Here is a 19,669-nt window from a genome sequence, read left to right on the forward strand (position 1 = left end):
AGGTAGCTCTTAATTAGCTCCCAATAATTTTTTTTAACTTTGCAGATAGTCCTATGTTAAATTGCTAATTACTATTCTACAATAAAAAATGGGGGTCACCGAGTTCATTTTTAAGATATAAGCAAGTAAAGACGAAATATAGGGTGTTTTTGGAGAGCTTTCATGTTGCCATGGTAACCTATTACGTCAAAATAGTGAGCGCATTTTGTTAAGTAATAATTGGCGTTTGATATGGTACCATAACATTTCTTTTACGTCATATAGTTTTGTAGTGACAACCCTTCTAATAAAAAGGTCCTTAAAAGTAGTGAAACTGGTTCCAGCCACCTTAAAGAAGAAATTGGGGTAGCCAGCAAAGAGAAAAAAAAAACATTTTATTGAAGCAATTCCCCATGAAAAATCATCAATATAGATAACGAAGTATAACGGACCGACTATCATCGAGCGTCCCTTGTTGCGATCGTGCAGAATTCATTTGGACTAGTTGTTTTTGCTTATTGCATGAGAAGTGGAATAACCCTCACGGAAACCGAATGCCTACTAAACTATATTCGATAGCTGCTATGTATTTCAAAATACAATTATTAACAGCTCCTTCAAAGGATTTTGATCAGTAAAACTGGAAGCACTAGTGTTCAATAGAATTAAATATTGATGACAATGTATAAAGTCCAAAGATGCCTCCTGGTTTCTTGGGTTTAATAGTTTTAAGGTCATTTCGTTATTGTAAGTTGTGTAATACTGGTTTTCTTTGGCTTTTGCCAATAATCCAAAAAGAACTAGTTAGGTTTGGTTGTTTGTCACCGTTTTACTGAGAGGAAATTGTTGTTCAACTGAGATGTGTGTGATAGGTCAAGAGACATTTGAAACGGTTTTGTAGCATTATGTCAACCAAAAGAAAACTCTGCTGGAAAGGTATAATTGTGACTCAATTGGCTGCACAGTACAGCTCAGGACCTTACGGAAAATTTTGCTATGAGGAAGCTAATATTGTAAAGGATTTGCAGATGATCAGACCACTGATAGTTCTCCCTTTTAGAGATTTCAGTCCCGTTTTTGAGATTCCCTGTTTTAAAGACTCCCCACTCCCCCGGTTTCCCTCCCTCGATTTCCCTCTAATGCGATCCCTGTTTATGACATTCGTTTTTATGTAACATTTTCTACTTTTCGTCTCAGATTTTCAAACTAGGATCTTTCATATTTTATCACATATTTTCCTACCCGCAAAGCGGATTTTTCCTCTCGCATTTTTGAATTCGCATGACGCATTTTTTTCTCTCCTATCTCTCATATCGCATGTCCCCTACAAGCTTCCGTGCTTACAGTCTTCCATATTTTGTCATGATGACTAACTAAACATGAAATCGGACTCACCCCAGACACAATGCAGCAAGGAGATGAAAAATACAATTTTACACCAATGAGTGTGGCGATAAAGCTCCATCGCAAGATTAAACCTTACGGAAAGACAAACTAGCTTCTCTTGGCTACCAGCTGCTCATGTCGTGTTAAAGAATGTTAAGAAAGTTCTGAAATAATTTGCTGTCAATATCAATTTCGGTTTTGTTTTCCACTGAAAGAGTATAGGACTCATGGTTAACATGGCAAACGGTTAAACAGTTGCTCACGTTTTATCCTAAACACTCAGTGCTGAAATAAATTTCTAACTTATACATAAATAACTTGATGAATGTCACTCGGCCAACCGTTGTAATTTAGATATTTAGACAAAAAGCAAAAAAAGAAATGTATAGTTTTAAGACTCTATCTTCAAACGCGGAGCCTGATGTAAAATATTCAACTATATGTGCAAATTTGAAATATCTGTTAATTTTTTGCTGATCATGACAGTTAGACAGACCAGAAGCGCTAAAAATGGAATTTTAAAAGTTGCGATGAAATGTTATGTCAATCAGTTTCGTTCTCCTACCACCTGCCTATCGTATGTTCAGTCACTAAGCTACGTGTTAAGTGAGGAAGTCTGAAACGTAGGTGGATCACAAAGCCGCCTTCAACTAGTTATAGAGGGAAAACAATCAAATTGGAGCACAAACTGAGATGAATAGTTATTCGCACGATGAAAGGAGAGCAAAAGAATATACACGCGTTGGTACTGATAACTTCTCTTAAGTGGCACAGTCGTTTTAGTTGAGCGAATGAATAACATGACAGTTGCGGACTTTTTGTACACTAAGGAAACACAGAAACCCACAGAGCTTGCGTAGGAGGCTTTGTCGGGGGAGGGGAAGGGGAGGACTGAAAAATCCACGCCTTCTTCCTCCCCTTCCCCTCCCCCGACAACGCCAGCAACACATCTTTGAAACACAAGCCACTTGGCACTCTCAATCCCCGTTATATATGAGCGCTTCTTATTCAGCTAATTTACTCGCTTTTTTCGTTACATTATCTCCAATCAATGGAATCGCTCCCCTACTTCAAATATAACTTGAAACAGCCCTCATTCCTCACCTCGTTCTCACGAAGGACTTAAGCTCGAAACATTAGCCATCGATTTGAAATATTTTTGTTTTACGTTGGTAGTGTCTTTCATTCTCCCGGCACCGACGCAGCACCACAGTTTTTCAGACAACTAACCACTTCACACACGAGTTTGTAGATCATAAGTGCTTAATATCACAGTGAATGAGAGCCAAATCGAGTCAAATTCCGCTTTGTGTTCTGTAGGAGGAGTGATGGGTATGTAAATTCTCTTTACAGTTTCTATGAAATGTCAGTCAAACCGGTGTTGATAATGAACATTATTATCAGCTAAAGAGGTGTGATCTTGATATAACACCAAGTTGTCATGACTATCCATCAAAAAACTCTATGTCACTATAGTTGGGAGAATGAACGTTTCGATCGTGAGAATGAAAGGGTCTATGTTGATCAAAGGCAGCTCTAAATCACAAAGCGATTGAACTCTTTTCTTGTGTAAAGGGCTCTCAATATCAAGTGAATTATTGAACAACAAATCCAAATAAAAATGAATGTCGAAGATTGAATGGGGATACTACATAAATCAATAAAAATGGATGAAAAGGGACCACAAATACCAATCATAATTCAAACAAAGATGTTTAACTACGGTGTGACTCCAATTATAAAACTTACCCCAATTCTCAACCAATACATGAGCCACGCCTTCATTATCGACTTTGCGCCTGTTAAAATTCAGATAGTCAACCGTTAAGATACAAGTAGAGTACAAATAGAGCCTGTACATAAACGTCTTTTATTCCGTGAAGACTGTTGACTGTCTCTTGTGCCTGCTATGTTCCGGTTTGATTTTTTGTTTTAACAGAAAGAATAAGTAGTTTCTGTCCTACCAAATACTTCAGAAGTTCTAATGAATCATGAAAGGCTAGAAGCTGTAATTGTATACTGCAGCGTTCCTGCCAATTAAACCGATTTAGCTTGTACGCGTGACTTAGAAATTTTAAACCAACTTTTTCTTACCTTCTATGAATTACAGACAAAAACGTATTTAAACCCTTAAAGACTTAATGCTGCAAAACACGAGGCCTCGATTTTGAAAATAGAAATAACTTTCACTTGCTTTTTACGGACACATGCGAGCATATCATTTGAAGAATTGTGCACGCACGGACTTCACGAGCCAGATTCGACATTCCCTCGTGCCACTAACAAAAGAAGTATGCTACTGACTTTGGCGTTTTTGCGGCCGCTCGATCTGCATATTGAATACTATGACACTATCACGAGGCCTATGCAAACAGGAATAATTTCTTTGCAGATATTTTTATATTGTTTGTGCTTCTATATAAAACGCGTATTTTCTTAGCGTTCCTTTTTGGGGTTGAACGAATTATCAAATTATTTGCCCGCTATTTATTTCCTATTTGGTACCCGCTAATAACCCCAACGGCCCGATAACAAAAGACGGCATCCACCAATAGTTTTATCCTTTAAATCTGTGGCTATGACTATCAGAGATCTACGATTGTGTCTTCTTTGATGAGTTTCACACGCCATCACTACGGCCAGAGGAAAGGTCACGACAGAGTCTTTCTGCCTTTAAAAAGATCCATCATAACATAAGCATACAAGATTATAGTTAAACTTTTTTGTAGTGATATGTCGGCATTGCATTTCATATCTCTTGTACCACACAGCAAGATATACAATCAAAACAATAGGGAGACCCTTCAACTAATTTTGCTGACCCACCAAAACATTGAGATCTATCCCGTTTTAGGAAAAAAAGATGATGGAGAAAGTGGCGAGCAAGGGGATCTCTTATAATGTTATGCTACGTTGCCCAAGATGGCAAACATCTTCTAAAAGAGCAATCTTTTAAGTAGACTCATTTTTATCCACAATTTGTTGCTACAGTTGATTACATAAAAGTTTTTCATTTTTCAGAGCACACAGTTCTTGTACACGATCTTTTTCTTTTAATGTATTGAAATTCTTTATTTCATTTCTTCATTAAGTGTATATTTATCGGTTTCATTATTTATTTATTTGTTCATTGACATATTTAGGTAAGGCCACCCTTTTCCGAGCAAAAAAGCTTATGCCCCCCCCCCCCACCCCCCTTCTTTGCATCAGCTCTTCCCGCCCCTTCCCAAGCTCTGACCACGATAAGTTGAATGTTTTGCCTTCTGTGAGGAAAGGGAAATAGACCACTTTCACAAATGGCAACCTCCTTTACATTCTGTTGCATTTATGTTAATTAGACCTACTGCCCTCATTTTGAAATATTCTTTTGAAATTTGCTCGTTGAAGCAAGGATAGAAAGGCTTATTAGTATTAACAGAAGAATATTTTATTTGGCTGCCATTATGAAAGAGGTCTATGGCGCAGAATAAATAAGTCCTGTTTCTTTGAAGATCCAAAAAAAGCCACTGGGAGACTGGAGGTGGGTACTGCATGCTAATGCCGAAAATAAATGAGCTTAGAAGGGATTTTCCTTCCTCCCTAAGACTTGAAGAGATTTCCTTCAGGAAAGTAAAAGGTGTTTGATTAAGGACACAGAATGGGGGAAGCAACAACAGTTAACTCCGTCGTATACCTGTACAGCAGACACCAATATGTATTTTCCAGTCACCAATATTGTACTTTTTTTCTTCGAGAAGTGAGAATGCTTAAATATGATAACATCTAAACAACGTCCACATTTCTATACCCTTCTCTACTTCAAATCAATGTTGATGCTACAAGAATTAGCCATTCATAGAATTAAATTGCTAGTGTACATAGCGAGACTAAGAATAGGAATCATAATATTGATAATAATAGTACTTAATCATATTAATTATATATGATTACATACATATTTGGACTGAGAATACAGCTTTAATTTTGATGCACACGACAATAATTTGCCTCAGAAACAAAATCTTGAGTAAGTTGAGGCTAAGGTTTTCATTTTGTGCTCTTGTTTACCCAGTCACTCTAGATTTTGCTCCTGCATTTGAAACTATACAGAAGTAACTCTGTGTTAAGTTGTGGATGCCTATTTTGACCACAGATTTGTATACCCGAGCCTTGTGTACAACTGTGCACAAGAATCTATACGAAGCTTCCTTTTAAAAAAATTAAGCGTATGTGGGATTGAAAACGAATTTTTAAGACAGGTTTCCCAAACTAATGTTTCTTTACAATCAAATCAAGAACACGTATGATACAAGACATCTTCAGTATACGAGGATCGCAGTTTGGCAACTTTTCTTTTTTCTTTGCTCGTCCAAAGAGCGTTAGAAAGAAGCCCGCAAGAAGGAGATTTTTTCCGATATAAAAACGATGCTTTTTTATAGCGCAAAAAAAGAGACAAACTTGCTAAGGACAATTGTTCATCTAAGCTCTTTCGCCGTCCTTTATTCATCGCGAGTAGTTTTTCGGTCGATTTTAGTTGCTTCCACCAAGTTTCGTTTCCGTAATTTCTAAGTTTTTCGTCCGTTTTGACAAAGCCTTTCAAATTCATATTAATATACCAGGTGGTGAGGCCCCAGTACGTGCTTGGATAATGCTAGGGGTGTGAAAAACGAAGATCGAAGCTTAAGACCCGGAAAACCAAGACCTCCCCGTAAAACATTACTTATTAAAACACATTTCTTTGTTTTCTTGTTGTTCACAATGGCCTGTGAGTCATTTCAGCTGAGTTACGGTTGACGTTGCTGAGAACTTTAGGTCAAACACTACTTTTGGAAAAAACGCTATGTTCGCAGAAAATCAGCACATATAGAATAGCTAAACAATAGCTAACAATTCTATGCAGGCTAGCATCAATCATTATCTCTACTTTTGCCCCTTTCCTAGAACTGATACAAAAATTCGCACCCCATACGCCAAACAAGTCACCATGCTCCCAGCCCACCCGAATCATGACAGGACAACAGAGATTACAGATTGAGGGCGAATCTTACTAGTAGGATTTCATTGACAATTTCTTTAATCAACATGATCTCAAAGTGTATTAATATACTGGACAGTTGAATTATATATTGTAGAAGGTCTTTATACAGTTTCATCTTGCTATTCACGGCACAGATGAGCGATTTTATCTAACCCGCAAAAACAAAAACAAAATGGTTGGAAGTTGTATCCGAAAATCTCAAATTCTCCTCCGTGTTGTTTGCATAATTTGCTCAAGTTATTTCACACAAACAAAGGTGGATTAAACATTGCACCTTCCTTCACGAGTTAAATACTATCAGCGTCTCATTATCCGTAATGTACACAACTTTTCCCCAAGGTATAGTTTTTTTACTTTTAAAAATTAGTTCTTTCAAATAATCTTACAATTTTTATCACATCAATCATATTAACGTTTTGCAGACCCAAGACCTGACCTCCCCCCGATATTTCGCTCAGAAACAAAAAATGTTTAATTTACTACTTTCCTAAACGAGTCGAAAGATTTGTTGGTTGGCGAACGTTACAATATAGGTCCAGTACGTTTGATAGAATTAATCCTCCCAGCACGCAAAGCCCGCCTTGTTCCATAGCAGTCCTTTCACTCTACAACACCAATCACAAACAAGCGCATCATAGAATCAAGACTGTGAATCTTGACTGGCCAACGATCTGGAGTCACCGTTTAATTAAACTAAGCAGACCAAAACCACCTGACTCGCGCGCAGTGTTTTCCCGCGCTTTTTACATAGCTACATCTCGTATCATGCCAATCACTGATTCGCTCTTGTTACGTGCAGACACCTTGCGGTAAAGACCGTTTCCCTAATATGCGTGAAATAAGGAGACTTGATGGACATTGGAGGTAAACGTGCAAATTGGATAACTAGCCGTCTTCATGCACGTTAAAAGACGAAGCAAAATATAAACCTTGCGGAAAACTTGGGGTGAGCTTAAGGTTTCATTCCAAACAGCTCCTCGATTTTTCAGTGTAAATCAGAAGCTTACGAATCACTGGGTCCGCTGGGCGCCAACGCATCGACCACCTGCTTGCGCTCAAGTTTTACAGAGCACCGAGGTACAAGTCTCACAAGGTACAAGTCTGGTTTTAAACTTTTCTTGAGAAGGCGAAGCAACCATTTGTACAAAGTTTTTCCTTCATTTGGACCATGTTACTTAGTCTCCTTCGGAGCCATTCGGGCAGTAGTCGCGCAAATAACGTTCCTTACCCGTGGAGCGTTACGCGACTTTGACCCGAACCACTAAGAAGGAGCTAGAATTTACTAAGCGTTGACAACGTTACGGCACGCGATGGATAAATAGAAAGAATCGTCACCAAGGCGTAACGAGCCCATCATGTGTTGGACACGTGTTTAACGCGTTTGAGGTCAAGAAAGAAATCTGGGTCAACCTGCTTTTAAGCACGTGGCTTGGATCCCTTTTGTCCCTTATTGTACTTTACACCGCAGCAGCAAACTCATTCATTCCTGATAAGATATGAAAGCTTTCTTGTCCCAAAGAACTCGTCTATTATTCTACACAAACACCCAACAACCGTCCGTATATTATTAATTATAAGCCACAACGTATTCTAAGCGATGGACTATACAAACATATTTCCCGTTCTATATAATATAACCTTAATTTAGAGACATCTACTTTGGACTCGTCTTCCCTGGCACAAGAGAAGGCGTTTAGCGATAGCGGGGTTGTTCTCCCAATGCAAACTCCGTAGAACAAGTACAGTTGTTTTCTACAAATCTTTGGGTAGTGGTTGGCAAATATACAAAGGCGAAAGTTCTCTAGCTGTTATTGCATGAAAAACTCTCCTTGATGGTCCGTCGTTCCATCGACATTTTCAAATCTTCTTGCTTCTTCTTGCATGCTTTCTTTGATCTTTAAGATCGCAACCGATTCACAGTGATGCTGAAAGGAAATTAAAGTTCTCGTTAAATAAAACGAACAAACAAAAACTAAAAAGGAGCTTTCGATTCAGAGATATTTCTACACTGCTCCATGCACTGCCCTCTCTACTTAACAAGTCTCTGCACTGGTCAAACATTAATTTTTTGGTTCGCTATACTCTCTCCTTCAAAGTCACTGTCACAGTGCCGAAACATGATTAGAGTAAACATGTTTCAAGGAAACATGCTGCGCCGAAACAAGTTTTTTATTGGGTCGTTCACACCAGATGTCGGTGTGAAACACGTTTCATGCATGGTTGTGTAACTTATGCTGTTTCACGACATTCGCATAATTTTTTTACATTTCAGCGGTAGATTGGAGCTGGAAAGTTCTGTAACAGTTGCATTCATTCTTTGGTTTAGTGTTACATTTCTAGCCGTTCGGAGGAGGAGGGCTATGCAGCGTATAACGAGGAAACGGCATTTGCGCTTTCTTCGTTACAATATATTCCGTTTTCCACAAGCTCATTGGATTGAAAAAAGTGTGCTCAGAAAAAAACATACGCCGGTATATTCAATTGTAGGAGGAACACTTAAGTCCCTTGACTGCAAATTTAGGACGGGCCCATTTTGTCAACCATAAGTCATTTGTAAGCTCTAACCACGAATAAAACACAATTTCATGCTTTCAATGTTTACGTACTATCAACGTTTACATAATTCATAAACTCACTTTAAAAGCCAGTTAGGGGTCAGTACTCTAACTTGGAAATGTCTGCAAACAAATAAGAATTAAAGTATTACAAACCACCGCATGGGGTGACACGAAAGAAAAAAATAAAGGGTGGGAGCACGATTGTGCACGCACTCCGAGCGGTCAGCAAACAGGACACTGCCACAGACCGCGAGGAGCATGGTGCACGTGGGGATTAGAGCACATTCAACCGAACGACGAAAGAAGTGTGATACACGTATGAATTATTTTTACAAGTGGTTATGGCGTCAGATGATCTATGGTTGTTTTCAAGGCGTGGATTAGGCCAGTTTCGTATTCTAACGGTTGGGTCGGATCGAGCATGAAGTGAAGGCAAATGTGTGGCGGGGGAATATTTTCATATTAATTACCCTGCATTAGCCTCCATTTCATGCTAGATTCAGTCTAACCGCGAGAATACGAAACTGGCCAATTTCAAGTCATCCTCGAGACTGGTATAACGATAATCATATAGTATCAACCGGCTTTGAATATACAATTAACATAATTTCATGACACTGACAGTTGGAAAGGAATTCTGGGAATTGAACGTTTTTCTTTTAAAATTCAACCCAGATATCCGGACTCGGGACTGGAAGCTGCGATTATTAGCTCACCTGTCACCGCCCTGAACAACTAAACCACCGAGTCGCTGTTTGCTTAGACAACATTTTTAAACACAATAATCTAATTTATTTGTGATAAGACCGGGCTTTTAACGTGCGATAACACTCGCTAAGAACTTATTTTAGACAACTAACGAGAAAGGTCCGACCACACTTAAAACCAAGCTAACCATTTTGAAATTAGCGCTAAGGCTCAATCATTGATGAATTATTGTGATCCTAATCTAGATAACAGGCAACAAATAACAAATACGTATTGAAGAAACTTTGTAACTTGTTCATCGTGGTCTAGTGAATAGAAGCTGTTCCTCTAAGCCAAAGCTCCGTGTTCAAATCCTGTCCACGGAATACTTTTACCTTTTTTTTCCTTTTTATCTGCTACAAGTCCTGGGACTTAGACCAGTGCATATGGCATGTAATTATGATTATCATATATTCAACGCTGGATGATCTTATATGATTATCGTAATTCCACTCTCGAGAACATGTTGCCTATTTGTTGGTCACCCAACTTTCACAGAAGCAAACAACATTTCGCGTTTCAAATCAGAGTTGGAACGTTTGTTGGTTCTCTACTACCCTCCGAGAGGTTTTAAATTGAATTTGATTTCTGTCAAGTGTCCCCAATTTGTACCCCAGTGCTAAATACAGTTGACACTGAACTCATTTTGCGTCTCTTAAAAAGGTTTCTCCCATTTAACCACCAGAGCATTGAACGCTGCTTGTTCAAGTTACGAGTCGCATTCAGTGAAGAACGCAATATATTGGCCCAAGTGCGTGATCTTATGTAAATTAATTAATTAAATAATTAATTAATAACAATAACTAGATATATGAATGAATGAATGACCATGTCTTAATAGCCTGCTTGCAGGTGGTAGATGTTGTCGCCACGAAACACCATACTTGGAAGAGCGTGGGATAGGTCTGGGCCGGGTGACAAAACGACGGGGTGGGGAGTAAGAAGAGCGGAGAGATTTAAACCATTTGAGCCAACCAATTAGAAAGCCGCGTCCGCTGATGGACGCAGCTATCGAGAAAAGGCTGGTGTTCGGACAGGCGTTTTTTCTCTCCGCTCTTCTCACTCCACAACCCGTCGTTTTGTCACCCGGCCAAGACCTTTTCCACACTCTTCCAATATGGCGTCTGATACGTGTTTCGTGGCGACAATTACTTGCGATCAGGCATACTTTCCTTAGAGAGAATGTGAAAAGGTTATGTTTTCACACCCTCTCTAAAGAAAAGTACATCAACTGCCTGCAAGCAGGCTAATTGACAAATAGGTTGGCACACGAGGCGATAGCCGAATGTGTCACTGATGTTCTTACCACAGTTTGACGTCGTCTTCTGTGATCTATTACTGAACAGATGCATGGCAACATGGAATCTATTTGTTTTATATGATAAAGAATTAAACTTTATTCGGAAAACTTTGAGATGGTGACGTCAATCGTGCGTCTGTCCTCTAATAGATCATAGGCAAGAAACAATCAAAATGCGCGAATAACTTGGGTTATTATATATTTCTTAGAGACGAAGATAACAATGATGTGAAGTACAAGTGCTGGTGGAAGAACAAAAGGAGCAAATGAGAGATCTTTTGTTCTTGTCCACCAACATGGCCGCGATGACGTAATGAAAAAATAAGCAATAATAAATTCTTTCAAAGGTGAAAATTGCAAGATCCCGTAGGGCGAGTGCAATCTGTAGTCTTCGAAAAAAAAAATTCTTATGTATTCCAAATAGCACAAGAAAAATCATGTGATTACTTATTCATGATTGCATGTACTTATTAAAAATATACATGAAAAAAGTCGGAATGGTTAAGCAGAGTATCACGCAATTACGCAAAAACTTCGACATCTAGGGCTCGGATTTGATTGGCTTTTTGTGACTGTCTTTGCTCACTGACCAATCAGAATGCTTGGTTTCATACTTGTTTTTGCAAAGAATTGCTTATTTTCTGCGCTGTGTCACCTGAAAACTGCATTTCTCTTAGACAATCAGAATTGACAATTTTTTTCAATTTATATTATTAATATGGAAATGAAAGCTACACATCTTCATGTTTCATTGGCCTAATTCCAAAATGGCCGCTATTTACTGACTTTCTGAATTTTGATCAGAGGCATCTGGAAATGACTTGAACAAAAAAAGGGTATCAGAATGACAGTCATTTTGGAATAAGGTAAAACGCACGTGTGTTCCAGATTTAACGAACGAGGACATGAAGAGTCACACAAAGTTTACCGTTGCCTTCCCTTTCAAAAAAAATAAAATGCGTGTGCCGCAGTTTTCGAGCTTACAACCTCCGCATTCGACCTTTTAACCTAAATGTCACTTTCTGGTGATCATCCAGGGTGGAGCCCGTACAACTTATACGGTACACCAGAAACGGAGCAATTATTGTCAGTCAGTCATTTAATTTTCTCATTCCACCAGTCACATGGTCTGTTGAGTTCAGATGACGTACTTTGACCTATTTCTAAGATTAGCGGCTCTGATAAGAGCAGTCCGTGGTAAAGAAGTAAAGAAATGTTCCCGATAGGATACGACAAACGCATACGGCATTCTTCCGGAATATCCGAGCGGGTCAACCTTTTCTAGTGTCTGGCAGGAAAGCGAATAGAGTATGGTTGCTACAGCTGTAGGTGTATTTTGACAGCTATTGATTTGATATTCGTTGTCATAACGGAGGAAAAAGGAACACGGCTGTCAGTCTTCGACGCTGGACGAACATGAATTCCACCCAGGATCATTTAACCATATTATTTATTATTCATTAGGCTGACTTTCCAGGCCTTTGTTTCTACTTGGCCCCAAGAAAATAGAAACAAGGTCTGAAATTCCAGGCGCGGCAGCTACACCATTTTCAATAAATGAACTAACTCTACAGAATTTAAACCCAAACCTTTCACAAAATTTGTTTGGCGATCTTTCACGTAACATTTGTTAATGTGCAAAGTCCAACCTGTCAAGTGAAAAAACAGGCTCTATCGAAACAAGTTTTGGTTGGTTGTACATGTGTTCCAACTGCCATCTTTAAAGGGGCTAGTTTACGCAATTTTAGGCAATTTCAGCACTGATCAAATGGTCATAGAATTAACTAAAATATCAAAATAACTGTTTAAAACTATAGAAGAACTCTAACAAAACACAGGGAAGCCAAGAAGGGACATGGATGGACAAAACTGGAGAGGATTGAAATGGATTGAATTTGCGTAAATTTGGAAAACGTCGGCCCACCTTTTTTCAAATTTATATCAGTCTATATCAAAATGTCATTTACACAGCTGAAAAATCATTCTCAGTTGTTATGTGGCCGTGATTTTGCAAATGAAAGACTCTTGCTCTGCCAATTTGACGTTTAGAGCTCATAAGTAACAAAATTAAACAAAATTACCTAAAATAGCGTGACCTAGCCCCTTTAATAAAACAGCTTCACACAGTGCTCCGTGTCAGTTTTTAAGTGCTAATGTTCACATGGTTTAATGATTACCTCATGCAATTAACGCATACGGGTCACATTTGTGGCTCCCCGACTGTCATTACGGGTCGTATTTAAGGGATGACGACACTTGATGATGTTTAACATAACGATATTTCTTTTTTCTTTTCGAATATGGGATGAGGACAATTCGTCATGTCTTCAAATATCTTAATTGATAATCGACCAGAATTTTAACCCTAAAATTAACAGAAAAGTTCGCACTTACATTATCTTGTGAGAATGGCAGTAAATTGCCAAACTGTCCATCACCCTCCCCAGGGGTACCAGAATTGTGATCATTCTGATTATCCTACAGACAACACAAGCACACATACAGGTCAGTTACATCAAACGCTATCAAATTTCGCTCATTAACCCTTCCCTCCTTAAAGACAGTCTTCTTTAAAATCAAATTAAATCGTTTAATTTAGTGATATAAAAATCCAACTTTCAACAAAACGAGATGCTTCTGTGAAGCATACATTGGGTTGCCTGTGGTTCGTGCTACAGAAAATCAGAAGGCACTGAATTGCGTGGTATTGAAATACAGCATTTCAGTCTCTGAAGAATAACAAATAAAAGAGAAGCGAGAAACATTGGCTCCTGGGCTGACATGTTGATAATTTTCAAGTTCCCTCCCAACTTCTTTTCACCACAAGTGTGCCCTCTGAGCATCTGACAGATTTGTAATAATAAACTTCACTGAAGTCAAGCCCTGTTTTGCAGGGTTAGTGTTAGGATGGGAGACCAAAACAATAAACCCCTCATAAAAAACAGAGACATCTGACCGAAAATACTATTAACGCTAACAAATGCGAGCTCAGCAAGGTACAGAGTCTGTTAGCTTGCTTTATGCAAAACAAATATTGATGAAAAAGCAAATAACTATTGATACACAGTTTTCAGAAAGAGCAGAAGGAAGTTTCCCGGACGGTCGATCGAGAATAAAATATTTACGACATGAAAACAACATTAATTTTGAACCGTGAATATAGAATATAAAAAGTTACGATCAGCGACAAACATTTTGGGAGATTTTTGCTACGTTCAGGTAAACTGCAAAATCGAAAGTGACATGGCCGGAATTCAGCGGGCGCAGTGATTAAGTTACCGTGGCATGTTTACTCGCCAAACAGTGAAGCATGTGTGTCAAATGATGGCAAGATACCGGGTTTTCGTAAGTTTCTTTTTCTGTCAAGTGTTATAAAGTTTGACAATGAAATGATCGAGGTCAAAACAAAGATCACAATCGCCCAACTCTTGTTTATGCAAAGTCAAAATTTACTCTCCAAGACGCGTACGACGTTATTTATCACCAGGTAATTCCATCATTTTGGAAATAGCAGCTACTTTATTATAATATTCATCTGCGTCACAAGTTTTCACTGATTTTGGGGCTCATTTTGTTGAAACTCAAGCACGCTTCCAACAGGCCTGTGAACCCTTCCTGCTTACAGCGCAATACTAAAAAACTTCTCCCATATCACATTTCAACCTTAAACTTGAAAATTCAATACACAACATGATATTATAATTCACAAAGGCAGAAAATACCACAGAATCCTTTTCCAGCGAAATTTTTATTGAAACAAACAACATATTTGCTCTTAGAGGCGAAAACCTCTTCCTATTTCATTGCGTGCGTGAAGACAAGAAACTCAATTGTGTCAAATTACCATGTACTTCAGGTAAATACTGCTCACTTTGATTTCGTCTCGACGGGCGATAGATTGTCGCTCGTCGCTTTTGAGATTCATGCCTAGTTTATCCAACTGACTTTCCATTATTGAGCTCCATAAGGGTACATTTTGTTTAAGGAGCCACTAAAACGCCATTCGCGTTGCATGACTTTCGACGCCATTGCAGGCTAAGTTAATGATTCTACTGTGTTCACCAGAGAAATCTACGCAGTTCCACTACCCTCTCGATCCTAAGAAAATACGCGCAGAAGGCTCTATACACAAAGACACCACTTACCAGGGGAGTGACAGGCAAGACTTTTACCGACACGGAAAAAAAATTTAAAAAAAACAAAAAATAAATAAAAAAAAGAAAACAAACAAACTACATGTAAACGCAGACCTCGACTGGGTTTGCCCATAGGCAACCCAGTAACAATAAACATGAAAACGAGCTCTACGTTACCGAGAGCTATGTACAAGAACACAAGAGTGGTCGGGTATTCTGCAGTTTACCTGAAGATGAAGGCATCAACAACAAAAAAGAGGAGATCCATAAAAAGGTATCAGTCAAGCAATGGAGCTAGCAGTACAGAAGTACATGTACCTCAACATTTTCCGTCTTGTTTGAAAATAAAACAAGGATGAAAGTGCAGGTTGTTTCACAGTAACAATCAAATCAGGTCAGGCAGGAAACGGTTAACAACATCAAGGTCCACTCAAAAACTTTCCCCATTTAAATCCTTTCCTGACCCAAGAGTGGCACTTCTAGATTTTACTGTGTTTAATGCCAGACAACTTTACTCGTCAGTGGGCCCCCCCTCAAGCAGGAAAGGGTTAACACACTGATTATTTGAAAGTCCAGGGGTTTCAATAGAATTTTAAATATTAAGCAGCTGATTGGAGTAGAGTAATTACCAGATTGCATCAACCTCCACCACATTGAGTTTTTTTTAATGTTTAAATTAATTAAGAGGGGTGGCACTTAACTACAGAAAGACAATGGTTGCTAAGGAGCGTTTTTAGTCAAAAAGCCCTGCAAAAAGGTTGCATGGATGGTTCTATGAAGAATCTTTTTCATGCAATCATGAAAATCTGACATCACTTCAATCAGAAGGTGCCATGCATATCAGTGAAAAACAGGTAAAAGCTCCCAAGAAACGAAAGGAAGAGGCAGTTTTTTCACCATATGGCAACCATCCCATCATTTTTCATGAACTGTAGCATGGAATCTCTAATTGGACAAAAAAAAGGAACAGATATTTTGAAAAGATCTGGAAAGAAGCAGACTAACAACAATTTTTATAAAAGTGACGACACATTTGAAATTAAAGACATGTTTCGGTCGTGCAACGACCATCTTCAGTTGAAAGTAGAATTAATTTGAAGTTACATTTGAATTTATAATATGCTAAACAAAGATAAATAACAACGTGAAATAAATTGGGAATCTAACAAAATAGCCAAAGGTAACAAAAAAAAGAGTGTACAATGGAACATGTTGATTAGAACGAGAGAGTTAAATTAACGTGATATAATTGCTTATTTAAAGAAGGTTGCTCCCAGGAAATATGTAAGGCCTCTTTTATCTTGACCTGGAATTTTGTGGTCGCACGGTCTATAACTTCAAAACATTCCGCAGAGCAGGAGTTACGGCATGCCTTGGATTGTTGAAGGTGTTTAAAGATATGTGAGGTCCTGTCCCTGTTTAAGTGTTCGCGAATGCGTGTCGAGAGGTGTCGGCTGGTTTCGCCGACATAGCAAGAATTACAGCTTGCACAGGTAAACTTGTAGACAACATTCGAACAGAGTTCAACAGGCACAGGGTCCTTCACACTAAACATGTTACGGATCTTGAAGGAAGAAAAGGCTAGCTTAACATCAAGATTGTTACAATAACGTTTAAGTAATTTACGTAATCTGTTTTGTGCTACAATAGAGAAGGGCCCAACATAAGGTAATTTGAAAAAATGTGTAGGATTAGAGGGAGGACTAGTAGGTGTGTTCGAAAGGGTCTGAGTTTTTGTAATATACTGCTTAATGACTCTCTCAACGATATGACTGGGGAAAAGGTTTTTACGTAAGATTAATAACAATTTCTTGATATCCTCATGGAAGCCTATCCATGTGTTGTTGATCTTATACGTTCTGTCAACTAGAGTCCTGATTAAGCCAAGTTTGTAAGAGAATGGGGTAAAACTAAAATAATTAGTTAATAGACCGGTGAACGTTTTCTTACGATAGACCCTGATAATAGGAGAAAGAGGTTGACTGTTGTCAATCAGAACATCCAAAAAGGGGATTTTTTTTATCCATCTCTTTTTCCATGGTGAAACGTATATTGGGATGTCTATCGTTGATGTAGTCAAAAAACAAAGTAGCGTCATGTTCAGTGTCAAATAGACAAAAAGTATCGTCAACATACCGTCGATAAAGTAAAATACTGGAGGCCTTGTAGTTTTCCAACCAGATCCTTTCATGGTGACCCATGAAAAGATTAGCCAACACCGGGGCAAGGGGAGAGCCCATTGCCACCCCATCAATTTGATCAAAAAACGAACCCTTAAACAGGAAATGTGTTTGAGCAGTGGCAAAATTAAAAAGATTTCTGAGTTCAGTTTTAGTTAGCTGGAGATCAGGGTTGCCCTTGGAGATGTAGTCAACTGCCAGGTTGACACACTCCTCCAAGGGTATGTTTGTAAACAAACTTTCGACATCAAAGGAAACCATGAACTTTCCCGATAAAGGCAATTCATTGATTTCACGAACAAAAGTAAAAGTGTCTAAAGCACAATATTCAGATGGGATATGAGGTTCCAAAAGAATGCATAAATACTTAGCCAGCTCATAGTTGTATGTTCCAATTGAAGAAACTATAGGACGGAACGGAGGAGTTGAGTTCGGCTCACGGGCCTTATGCATCTTGGGGAGGCCGTAGATTCTAGCAGGTTGAGAGCCAGAGGGATAGATTTTGTCATAAACACAGCGATCCAAATGGCCATTCTTTAGAAGCTTCCTGAGGTAACGTTGTAGCCTACCTTCTCTTGACAAGGTGGGGTCTTCCGTGATAGGTCTAAATTTGGAAGTGTCATTGATCATCTTGAGAATACCATTGTCATATGCAATTCTGTCCAGGACCACAACACCATTTCCCTTGTCCGGTTTTAAAATCACGATGTTTTGTATCTTCTTCAAGTCCTTCAAGATTCGGTATTTCTTACGATCGGCAGTCGTTGGTCGATGTGCAGATACGTAGGAGTGTGCAAGATGAGAAAGGTCAGCCACCAGTTTGGCATCGTGTTGTTTATTAATGAGTTTCTTTGCCATAGTGCGATGTATGAGAAAAGTGTAGAAAGTGAGAAAAGTGAGAAAAGTGAGAAAAGTTTGAAAAGTGTATCAAAGGAGGGCCTTATGACATCCAAGTTTTTTCGAGAAATAATTTGTAAAATCTATTTTTGTGTCAGGATGTTCTCATACTGCTGCGTTAAAAATATGTGAAAAACAGTTACATGTAACTCGCTGAGTTTTTAGGCATTCTCTGTTTTGGTCACATGATTTACCAAATATGGTTATGAGTCGGATTTCCTATCGGTAGTGTTTACTAATGTAGTGATATTTTGGCACCGCTTACAACTATGTGGAGAAAGCCAAACTTAGCTTAGGGGTAACCATGCATTTTTCGGAGATAATTAATAAGCTTCACTTTGTAAAGGAACACAATACAGTGCTTTGTATTTTAAAGCTTTTAACAAATATTCTTGATCAATTATCTTTGAATTTAAATGCCTGGATACCCTCAATTTTCTTTTTAGATTTCTATAACACTTGTTAAGACCAGCTTTTCCCGCATATTCATAATACATGCAAAACTACCTTTGAATTAGTAAGCACCAAACTTAATCTTTTCATTCCTAAGATTGACACTTATTCTTTCTAACACCAGACAATTTTACTCCTAAATGGGGGCCAGTTCCAGTTAATAAATAGATAATTTGTTATTTAAACTCTCTCTTACCATTCATGACTAGAGGAGCCTCCTGTGCTCCTAGAGGTTGTGGGGGTTCAGGACCACCTCCCATGTACTGCAACAGAAAACAAAAACTTACATGACGGTTTGGCAAACACACTGACAGGAAGCAAAGGTTTATGGGTGGGTATTAGGGCAATCCTTGGGAAAACAATAGAAAATAAAATAATATTAATGTACATGTACGCAAAGAGAATAAAATTATTGCCGCCGGAATGCTTCCTCTAGGGACAGACTTCATCATTGCATACATGGATTCACTTCCAGTACTTGCTGGGTCTGATACAGGTGACAGCTGGTCACAGCGTGATAGTCTGGCGCAAGATTTCACTCATCAAGGAAGGGGGTGGGGGGGGGGGGGTGCATTCAGGACTCGAAGGGTTAAACTTTGAAAAATCATTTACAGACCTTGAGGGCTGGTCATTATTGGACAGGTGTGCCTGGTGGACCAGCGACCTGTCATAACAAAAAGCAATATTGTCAGCAAATTTCCTGGGTATGATATTATCATTGCTATTATTAGTGTTAATTATCACTGTTAATAGCATGAGACCTACATGATTGTATTGTTTCAAAGCACATCAACTACCCCATACAAAATTGCATAATTTTTGAAAAGCTTCACAAATCAAAAGTCCAGGACTGTCGGTAACCTGTCAACTGACAGTTTACTGACAAGTAACATACGAGATACCGATAGATAAGTAGGACTGTACAACTGACTTCAAAACTTAATTATTTATGACAAACTCTAAAGGTAAGTTATCTCATAAGTACAATAAAGGTATGAAGAAATGTGTCTATTTTT

General features: G+C 38.6%; 1 protein-coding gene across 8 annotated transcripts in view; it reads right to left on the reverse strand.

The window, feature by feature from the left end:
* Positions 1 to 6,400: 6,400 nt before the first annotated feature.
* The window catches only part of LOC137973822 (single-stranded DNA-binding protein 2-like), a 37,981-nt gene continuing 24,712 nt past the window's right edge, over positions 6,401 to 19,669 (reverse strand). For 6 of the 8 annotated variants that reach the window (XR_011117319.1, XR_011117318.1, XR_011117317.1 and 3 more), the window contains 5 exons: positions 19,270 to 19,317; positions 18,850 to 18,916; positions 13,382 to 13,465; positions 9,019 to 9,060; positions 6,401 to 8,307 (listed from right to left, as the gene is read on the reverse strand). Coding sequence is in view for 2 of the 8 variants with exons in the window: in XM_068820709.1 (XP_068676810.1) it covers positions 19,285 to 19,317 (33 nt within the window). In the remaining 6 variants the exon portion in view is untranslated. Of the gene's footprint in view, positions 8,308 to 9,018; positions 9,061 to 12,576; positions 12,637 to 13,381; positions 13,466 to 18,849; positions 18,917 to 19,269; positions 19,318 to 19,669 lie in introns of all 8 variants that reach the window. The other 2 variants (XR_011117321.1, XM_068820710.1) reach the window with 2 other exon arrangements.

This window comes from Montipora foliosa, chromosome 10 (genome assembly GCF_036669935.1).
Source record: "Montipora foliosa isolate CH-2021 chromosome 10, ASM3666993v2, whole genome shotgun sequence".
NCBI classification, from domain to species: Eukaryota; Metazoa; Cnidaria; class Anthozoa; order Scleractinia; family Acroporidae; genus Montipora; species Montipora foliosa.